Source organism: Glycine soja, chromosome 6, assembly GCF_004193775.1.
Source record: "Glycine soja cultivar W05 chromosome 6, ASM419377v2, whole genome shotgun sequence".
NCBI lineage: Eukaryota > Viridiplantae > Streptophyta > Magnoliopsida > Fabales > Fabaceae > Glycine > Glycine soja.
In genome coordinates this window covers 11703396-11713861 of record NC_041007.1, presented here as the reverse complement: position 1 = coordinate 11713861, position 10466 = coordinate 11703396, and the positions used below count along the sequence as shown (strand labels likewise).

At 32.5% G+C, this 10466-nt stretch overlaps 1 protein-coding gene across 2 annotated transcripts; it reads right to left on the bottom strand.

The window, feature by feature from the left end:
• Positions 1-3136: 3136 nt before the first annotated feature.
• LOC114415686 (U-box domain-containing protein 62-like) lies at positions 3137-8772 on the bottom strand. 2 transcript variants are annotated; one of them, XR_003667392.1, is made up of 8 exons: positions 8032-8772; positions 7634-7934; positions 6585-6666; positions 5126-5183; positions 4717-4805; positions 4466-4560; positions 4311-4381; positions 3137-3526 (listed from the first exon to the last, which is right to left on the bottom strand). XR_003667392.1 is itself a non-coding variant. In XM_028380494.1 (8 exons), the coding sequence occupies exons 1-8, from the start codon at positions 8501-8503 to the stop codon at positions 3403-3405; spliced, it is 1287 nt and encodes a 428-aa protein (XP_028236295.1). In that variant the 5' UTR covers positions 8504-8765; the 3' UTR covers positions 3137-3402. The 2 variants fall into 2 exon arrangements, 1 of the variants encoding a protein (XP_028236295.1); XM_028380494.1 differs by having other exon boundaries at positions 4466-4555; positions 8032-8765.
• Positions 8773-10466: the final 1694 nt, after the last annotated feature.

Sequence of the window (10466 nt, the reverse complement as noted above, 5' to 3'; positions counted from 1 at the left end):
GGATGCATACACTTTCTAAATGTGAAATGATCGATTATTTTTTAAAAGTAGTTTTTTTTAGGTTTAATTACCTATTTAGTTCTTATATTTCAAAATTTATTCATTTTAATCTTTATATTTAATAAGTAGATTTTTAGTTTGAAATTTATATTTTAATTTCAAAAAAAATTTATAACGGAGTTAAAAAATTTACTGATAAATTTTTTTTATAATTAAAATATAAACTTTTGAAACTAAAAAATTCATTTAATTATAAAGACTAAAAATGATAAGTTTAAAAATTATAAAAGTTAAATATATAATAAAACATTTTTTTAATATAAAAAAATGTTAGTTATTAATTTTGTTCGATTCTAATAACATCTCTTCCTTTACTCTTTTTCCCAAAATCAACTTGAAAGGTAAGTAGTGTTGACATTTGTGGCACAATAAAATATTGGGTGATCTGCTTGCCTTACCAAAGATGTTAATTGGAGAGGAAGGTTATGATTTTCCTACCGAATGCAGATTGGGTTAATGGATTTTAAAAAGAAAGTAAAAAGATTAAGTTATCTGATTTTGATTTCATAAAGTTTTTAATTTTATCATTCAATTATTTTAATTTCAAATTCGATTCAATAAGCTAAGAAAGTAATATTACCATTCAATTATTTAAAATTAAACTTACGTTTTGTGCGTTTTCAAAAAAAATTTATCAGTCAGAAAACTAAAACAACGAACTAAGGCCTGGCAAACAGGACCCAGGAAGCATCAGCCGAAAGCGATAAAGCTAGTTGGGGAGGTTGAGCTTCCCACAAGGAGAACATAATAGAGCTAGAAGTATCATATATGGGACCTAAGAGATTGTGAGAGAATAATTCTGCTCGCAATTTTCAGTTATTGATAGCACAGCAGATACAGATATAGAGGTGCAATTAGCAGAGAATGGTGCAGAACAAGCAGACAGAGAGGTGCAACTAGCAAGACAAACCAAGAGGAAGTTTGCAAGGCCTGCTTACCTTAGGAATTGATGCTGAGAGATTGTTGCTGATGGCCAAGGAGACAAGAATAACTAATTCTGATATTTTATAACACAAAAGACAAAATCCGTTATGTAGGATTAGTATATATACACTACAATGTAATAACAACAGCATTATGAATCAAATTCAGCTATTACTTCCTTATTCTTCCCTTCTGGAGGCATTGGTCCTCGAAACCAGATTATCTTTTAAGCTTTTCCTATTAGTTATTATTGATTCAAGAGAATTTTACACATGGTAAAAATCGAACACGATATTTAAGTTCATATTCCAATTTCCAGTTTCTCAAAAAAGGCAAATTATGTAACATGTATGGTTTCAGGATGAAAACAAAGAAATAAACTTCCGGTGCCCCTTTTGCAATAAACACTCTGAATGTGCTTTATTGATCGCTTGTCTTTATCTGTCAGGTTCAATTTCTTAAGGCTGATATGATATCATTCAGGCCTTCTTGCATATGATATGATTTGCATTTTGTCTTGAACACGAAATGTCATCAGCAGATCCGCTCTGCAGTTTTTCCCCTCACTTTTAATTCATTATGACGCTTGCTCTGAATCTTAATGCTCAATTGCTGACTCCTTACTAATTAAGAATTCCATTTTAAAGTTGAGAAATGGACAAATTCCTTATTAGAAGAACGAAGGTTCAATTTTTCCCATCTCTTAAAGAGACTCCAAAACTGTTTTCTTCAAACCATAACACCATACCAAAATATGCCACTTAAAAATGATTTATATTATAATGATTTTTACTATATTTTAAATATAAAGATAAAAATATCCCCAATATCACGGGGTAGGATACTAACATAGATAAAAGTTGTAACACTCGCCGGTCAAATGAGTCAGAACATATCATTCAATGAATCATGCTAAGATAAAATAATATATAACTTAGAATTACTCTCGAGAGTCATTCTTATTCTTAGAATAATTTGATATCTCTTATGTAAGAATAAGATAACTAAGATAAGAGTATGGTAAGTTATTTTACTATACAGTAGTAGTATTTGATATAGTCAAAAACTCAAAATATATCATTGAGTTAAAATTTGAATTCAGCATGGAGCTGGGTCATGATAAGATAAAATAGGCTATAAGAATGAAATAATAGTAGAATAAAGTAACAATATGATAAGTTATTTTAATATACAATATTTAATATACAAAGAGAGTCTAAAGATTTAATTCGATAAACTTTATATGACCGATAATGATAAATAAAATATGATATAAAATTGGGATAAAAGTGAAATAAGATAAGTATATATAAGTTATTTTAATATAAGCTGAAATGTAATTTTTGTTTCTTTCCTGTTTTAATTTTAATTTTAATTTTAATTTTTGTCCCTTTATTTTTTAATTGAAATATTTGTTTCACACTTATTATAAAATCTGTGATTTTAATCTCTTTTTTTTTAAACTTGATTATGTACTTTAAAAAAAATTAATAAATTAAACTCGCTAACAATTAAATAATTTTTAAAAATCATTTGTCATGTAAATAATAAATAGACATATATTAATCGAATATATAAATTAACATTTGAAATTGGCTATAAGAATTATAATTATAAATTTTTAAAAAATAAGAAATAAAATATCTCAATTAAAAAATAAAAAATTAAAATCATGAACTTCTTAAGAATGAAATGTCAATTAAAATCATAAATTTGATGAGATAAGAAGATGAAAACTACATTTTAAAACTTGAAAAAACAATTTTAAAATAATTATTTTTTATATAAGATTTTTTTAAGAAACAAATAGAATTTCCTTTTTAAAATAAACATAAAACTATTTTTTTAAAATAAAAATAATTTAGACAAATACACTAAAAAAAACTACTTACTTCATTAAAATAAATATTTATTTCAACAAATAAATTTAAATAAATTAACCTAGTATTTGATATATACATAGAGAAATAGGAAGCACATTTAATAATTTTTATTACAAGAATTATAAATATAGATGACTAATATATTAGCTTGTGAAAGGCACAAGATAAATATTTATTTTAAATTGTAATAAATAACTATTTTTAAATTTATGATAAACAACTTATATTGTATTCACAAAAAAAACAACTTATATATCTGTTCACGTAGATAAAAAAAAAAAAAAAAGGAAGAGAATATATATTCTGTCAGTGTATCTATAACAAAATGATTACGCAGATACTAAAATGGACTAGCGCAAAGCATGGTAAGGTTTCCATATTTACAAACTCAGCTAGCAGAGTTTTCTCGCAAGGAATACAACAATGGAATTACAAAGAAAAATCTTTGTTGGTATGTCAGCGATTGAACGCTAAAAATCACGAGGCAGCAGCTTGGTGTAGAAATATTTGATGACGGTGTGCTGCAGAATCAGATCTAAAGCCAATTTGGTGGCATCTTGCTGGAGGCAGCAGGTTTTGAAGGATCATCCATAACCTTTGCAAGGGATCTATACTGCAACTTTACACTTTCTGCATTGTCCAATGTCTTCACCACATACCTGTAGACAAGTCTTTTGTTAACAACAGAAGCAAGTTTTCCGTATTTCCTTGAAAGTAAAATAATAAAAACGTCAACCATACTTAAATTATCAATTGGAATCATGGGAAATATATTGTTATATCTAGCACTTGTTAATTTAGGGGTGGCCATGGGTCCGGTCCAATCCAAACCAAACCAAAGAAAATAATTCTTGTTAGTTCAAATAATCAGTTCGGTATGGATTTAAAATAACGAACCCGATGACATCAGTTTGGGTATCGGATTTGAACATGTAAAATCCGACCCAACACAAACTCATACTATTTTAGAAATTTTTTATGTTATGTAATTTTATAATTCTCACTTATAATATCATCCATTAATTTTATTATGATTTTCAATTTTTTCTCTATTATTTTTTTTTATTTTTCCTTATTTTTTCATTAGGTGGTCCAATGGCCCAATACAAACCAACCTGATCACATTTAAGTTGGTTCGGATCAGGTTGCAATATTCTAAAAAAAATATCAAACCGATCAATATTAATCAGCTTGGATCAGAATATCTCCTAAACCCAAACCAACCCATGGCCACCCCAGTTTTTATATATAATGACTTAATATTTCATCAGAAATTATTTATAATATTGATAACAACAAAACTCACTTCCACTAGATTATATTTGGTCAGTTTTATGAAACAATGAATAGATTAACATGTTATATATTAAGAAATACTAAATTAACATAGCAAACAAAGATTTGATATTAACTGCTTGAGGAAAAAAATATATAGTCACTAACCATCCATTCAGGCATTGCGTTGTAACAATAGCTTCGCGCCCAACAAAGCGTTGTGGTGTCCTTTTATTTCCCTGAACCATTTTTTCTCTAATTATTTCCTTTTCAGAAAAAGGTAAAAACACTTGTAAGTAAAATCGAGCCAGCTCATACACTACCTTTATGATAACCCGGTCCATCACAGCAAATGGAAACTGAACACCTCTACTCCTTGATGGTTCCATAACAACTGAATCTCCAAAACCACCCTGTCCTAATGTAAAATATATTTCATATTAAAAGAATGGGGGAAGTGTCAAGGCAAAACATATGTAACTTAAAGACAGCCAGAGAGGTTCCTGATTTTCTTTTCATCTCCATTTCTCACACTATAAAGCTATACACATGGTATGGAAATGAAGATCAACACCTGATCAAATCTCTCTCTTCTTCTTTTAGGTGACCGGTAAAATTGTGACTCCTCTTCACGACGGTATGCCTGCACAGCAATCCGGAGTGCTGATCAAGGCAGCCAGCACCCCGGGAAAAAAAAAATACAAGAAAGAAATCAGAATTGTTCAACATAGTATTACTGTGTATAGTACTTTGAGATATCTTTTATGCAGTGTTATTGCATTATCATTTTCAAAACCAGTCAATATTCAAGGAATTAGTTGCGTAGTTTTTACTATATTTCGTAAGTGCAGAAACCTCGGACACAGACTTTGCCAATATTATACATTATAATTTGCAGTATAATGGATATATATAATGCACTCAAGAAGAAAAACAAAATGGAGCATAATTTGAATACGAAGAATAATTGAATTTTTGCTTACATAGGTTGGGAGATATTGATTCCTCAGTCGTGGGTTGAGAACAAGTGCAGCAAGCTTTCTGAGAAAGCATCACACAACAATTATATTAGCTAACTGACAACATGGTAAATCCTGAACAAGAAAAGTAATTTCGGATATGAAAAATGATTTTTTTTTTATAAGAAACCTAAGTTGAATCTAGCTAGCTAATAGTCACTAACCAAAACAGGCCAGGTAATTTTAACGTGCGAGAGCCATGTGTACCTCTCAGCTTCTATTACAACCAGCTTTGGGCTGATCGGCAACCCAAATATATACAGACAAAGTGAAATCACCATACTAATTTGCATTTATAGTTTACTAAAATTACAGATAAATACAGGGAATTTCCCAAACTTGTCTTCTTGGTAATCCACTACAAAATAAAGCTGCATAAAATGTCCATCCCCATTCACTGATTTTTTTTATCAAATCTATTATATTCTTCCACTTGAATTTTTTTTATCAACTTCGTTAATAATTCAGTGCCTGTCTTCACAAAACACATCCAATAATTTTCCATATTTTTTTAAAAAAAAATCACATTTCAGATTTTGTGGATTGCCCATCTAAGTTACTCAAAGCATCACTAATTTGTATCTCCTAGACTCATAGGCGAGTGTTAACCTTGTTTTTGAAAATCACTTTCCAAACCATACAAGGTTGAGGAGTATCACATATACTTTCTCAGTAATAAAGGACATGTGGGCTATTCCCTATTCCCACTGCCAAGTCAAAATACACCTTTAATCCTTATTCTCAATTTAAAATTGTATTGATTATTGAAACTATAAGCTCTAAACCAAATTTATGATCAAAACTGATCCTTAGACAATTTCTCTTCACTGCAGAAGGGGGCAGCAGATACCAAAAAGTGGCCTTTCACCAGGATTCCCAACCATATCCTCTTGCAAGTAAATCAGACATTTTAACTTCAATACTTTGACACTCAACCATGAGAAAAGCAGAAGATTCTACTTGTCTCAGTTCAACATGGTAAACAACAGAACTATTATTCCATTCTCTCCTAAGTGCAAAATTTTGACAATTTTTATACTGTTTTGTACAGAGAAACTTAAATACACATGCAATCTGGAAAGAGTAAAATGTGATCAAGATCATATCAACAGCACAAAAGACCAATAGATGATAAGTGTAAGATGCAGAAGCAAACTAATGCACACTAGATCAAAGTAGGATGCATGAAAACCAAGTAAATAGGCTTATTTCTGTGGCTCAGCTGAATTATATTTGCAAAGAAGTGCTTATTTACAATATAGTCACTACAAGTTGAGACTCCTGCCATTCTACTGTGTGGAGGCATATATATGAGAAAAAGAAGTTGAAAATTACCAGCTCCATATTTAATAACATTTTTCAGATGACTTAGTCACAGAAAAGGTCAGCTGAAAATTATGGCATTTGATGGCTTAGAACCCACCATTCTAATAACATGCTGAATTCCACCTCCACCAAATGAATGTCCACACGGTAATATCACAGCATCATCCATAAGAGCACCCCTTTTATTTTAGGAGTATGGCATCAATCAAATATAAGAAGTTAGTAATAAGAATGAATAAGCAAAATGCCAACAAGAGATCAGCAGGTCAAACTTTTGTTATTGTATGCTTGCACAAAAGAAAGACATGTAAAAACACCAGATTTAGTTTTTTTTTTTCTTTCTATTCTACATCATCAGATCTTAAACCTTAATTAAAAGGGAATAAAATACACAACACTAGGACCTATTTTCAACAAGTTGGACAAAGATTTTTACACAAGGGATCAACTGATGTTAATAGATAATCCCAAGAAGCACCCAGTCTATTGTTTATAAAATTCCCAGAACTGAAGCCTCTTCTTCTTCTTCGGTTTTTCCCCATTACACAAATTTTCTGTCTGACAAAAACACCAAACAGGTAGAGAAGAGCTTCTTCTAAAGGAAAGAAAGGGGGGGGATGCCTACAAGGAAAGTAGTATGTATGGTTTCTAGGAACAAGCTGGGTAAAATGGGAATATGAGTGCACAATGTTTTTATGTTTAAAACATGAACTTTACATGATTTTCAAATGACCTGAACTGAAGCTGCTTCTATTTTTCTCATTACACAGGTTTTCTGAAAGACAACAACACCAAACTGGTAGAGAAGAGCTTCTTCTAAAGGAAAGAAAATGGGGAGAGATGTTTACATGGAAAGTAGAAAATGTACTGTTTGTAGGAACAAGCTGGTTAAAATGGGAATACAAGTGCACACTACTTTTAAGTTCTAAACATGAACTTTGCATGCCATTTCAGGGCCAATTAGATTTAACTAAACGCGGAAGGCTAGTTGAAGAACACATGCAACAAAAATGAATAGCAAATCAGGAAAGCTTATCTTGCATAACTCCACCAAATCTCAACAATCACAACACATAAGAAACCCATTACCCACTAAACCTTAGTTTTTGTTTCAATCCTCAGTCTTTAAAACGAGTTAAGACTTACGTAACAGGATCTGAAAGAATTGCCCTGAGTGACTCCCCTGACTCGCTGGAATACATAGCATCCTTCCTCCCACTAAACCCACAACCACTGTCATCCACCATAACTTTCTGCCCAGAAGCCCCTTCGCCGCCTTGAAGAAAGTGCGAATAGTACTCCTCGCAGTCAGTTTCAGCAACCGTAACAGAATTCTGAGACTTACCTAACCCCTCTTGCCGGTGATCTTCATCACCACCACTAACATTGCTATGCACCAATTGCCCAATGTCTCCACCATCCTTCACCAATAGCTGTCTTCCAGCAACTACCATAAAAAATAACAATTATTTTTTTAAAAACAGTCACATTCTGAAGCTAATTAATTAAATATTAAAGATGCAATTGTTTTTCTTAATCCATACCGTAAGAGTGGGCTTTCCCGTTTGCAACAGCAGGTAAATTACCGCCACCACCGGCACCGTTGTTATTGTTAATTTTAAGTTCGCTTTTGGTTCCATCACCAACGAGTCCTTCTACTTCGGTGTCATCCTCTTCATCGTCGTCGTCATCTTCGTCGTCGTCGTCGGAGTCGTCGTCTTCGGTGGCGCTGCCGTTGGTGTTCCAATTGCGCGGGTCGCGGCGGGCGGAGCAGTCAGCGTAGCGGCGGAATTCGGGGTTGTGGGCGGCGGCGAAGAAGCGGTCGCGGTCGATGAACATCTTGTTGTCGTCGATGAAGGAGCCAAGTTCGCGGGTTTTCGGAGGCGGGTCTCCGACCCGGCGGTGGTGCGGGGTGGGGCAATTGAAGCGGAGAGGGTCGTCTTGGAAGACGAGAGGGGAATTGAGACCGTTCTCGATCCTCTGGTCGGGGACGAGAGTGATGTCTTCGGAGGACATTGGAGGAAGAACGAGCTAGGGTTTGGAAACTGTGCTTGCTGAAAACGGCGTCGTTTGGTGCTTCAGTGGGGTGGAGAGCGAATTGTACGGAATGTTCACACTGGCCGCGAGCGAGAGTGCTTTCTTTCTTTCTGGGAGATGGATTGTACGACGAGTCGTTTTTTACTTGTTGGGGAACGACGTCGTCAAGTAATGTCTTGTTGTTTTGGGAATTGGAATGGGACATTATTCACAAGGGGTAGTAAACCAAGCTGATCCGTCCCGCATAAGCTTCACCCTTATAAGTTGTGACTGAATCACATATCCAGTATTTTTACATGGATTTAATATATTGGTAGGGGTAAGTAAATTGGCTGATCCTGTTCCCGCATAAGATTCATCCTTATAAGTTTTTACACGGATTTAATATATTAGTAGGGGTAAGTAAATTAGTTGGTCCGTCTCACATAAGACCCAATTGCGTAAGTCTACATTGACGGTTGACTAGACCACCTATCATGTATTCTTACACAAACATAATATATTAGTTTGCTCCCATCCCACGGATTGTGCGGGTCAAAGGGACAAATCCATGGATTTAGTTTTTTTTTATAAAAAAAACTAATTTTAAAGTAAATATATATTTTTATCTTAAAAAATATAATTACACTTAATTTATATATATATATATATATATATATATATATATATATATTAAAAAGTCTTAATAAATCTCTAACAAATAATCAATTACAAAAGTTCTAACAGAATCAAATAAATTCTCAACATAAATGCAAAGAAATTTTGGATTAGGCTTAGCAAATGGTTGCGGGTTTGCAGATCAACCCGCGGTCTAAACCCGCACAACCCACGGATCATGCAGGACAGACATAAAATCTTGTATAATCATGAATTTTTTTAAAAAATTGGTCCATGGCCCACACAAACCGTGGGTCGGACCATGAACCTGAGTCTATTTACACATCCCTAATTATTCGTTCATGATTTTGCGATTTTTCGCTTGCTCGCCGGATCTTGATGGATTTTTACTTTGATTAATTGTACCACTAAATTCTCATCATGATTTGGTAAGAGAATGGGCTTTGTTATTACCAGACTTGGTTTTGTTAAGTTCACATCCCAATTCTTCTTTTCAAAATTTATTTTGATGAAAATATGTTTTTGTCATGTATTTTGACAAAATTTTATCATGTTATACAACAGAAATATAGAAAAAAAAAATTTATTATGTTGTGAAGGAGTGTGACATCACAATACACAATGGAGAGGTTTTTTTTAAAGGTATTTTTTATAAAATGAAAAAGGAAAAATTTTAAGGTGTTAACAAAAATAGGTTTGGAAATAACAAGTCCCAAGGAGATTTCTTCAATTCGACCCGATACCTCTACTGGGCCTAAATTTAGGTGATAGGAAACGGTGGCCCAACCTTGGAAACTTTTGGTTCATAAATACGTGGATTTTTTTTAACTATTGTTATGGTATTTGACTTTTTTTCGGTGGACCTCAAAATACTCCCATAAACATCGGTGCTTTAATCGATTAAGAGATTAATTTTTTATCTCAGACTTATTAATGCTTAAAAAATTTTCTCAGCTCCTATGTGTTATCGACTGAACTAAGTACTTATGTGAAAATATTTATGACCAACCAATAAATTAAATAACCATGAAAGAGAGATACCCAAAAAAAAAAAGGGGTCAGAGGAATGAATTCCAAAATGAAATAGAGAAACTACAAACCAAATGACCGATCCTCCAAAAAAAAAGACCGAATACGAATGAACAAAATGTACGTGAATGGATTTATATACATGTATATATAATTTATATATTTAAATAAAAACATTTTAAATAATTATTGCATTTGATTAATTACATGCACACGTGATATTTACTATATTTGACGAGTTTGCTTAGTTTGATAAAAAAAAATCTCCTTTTAATTGATATCATAAAAAAGAGTC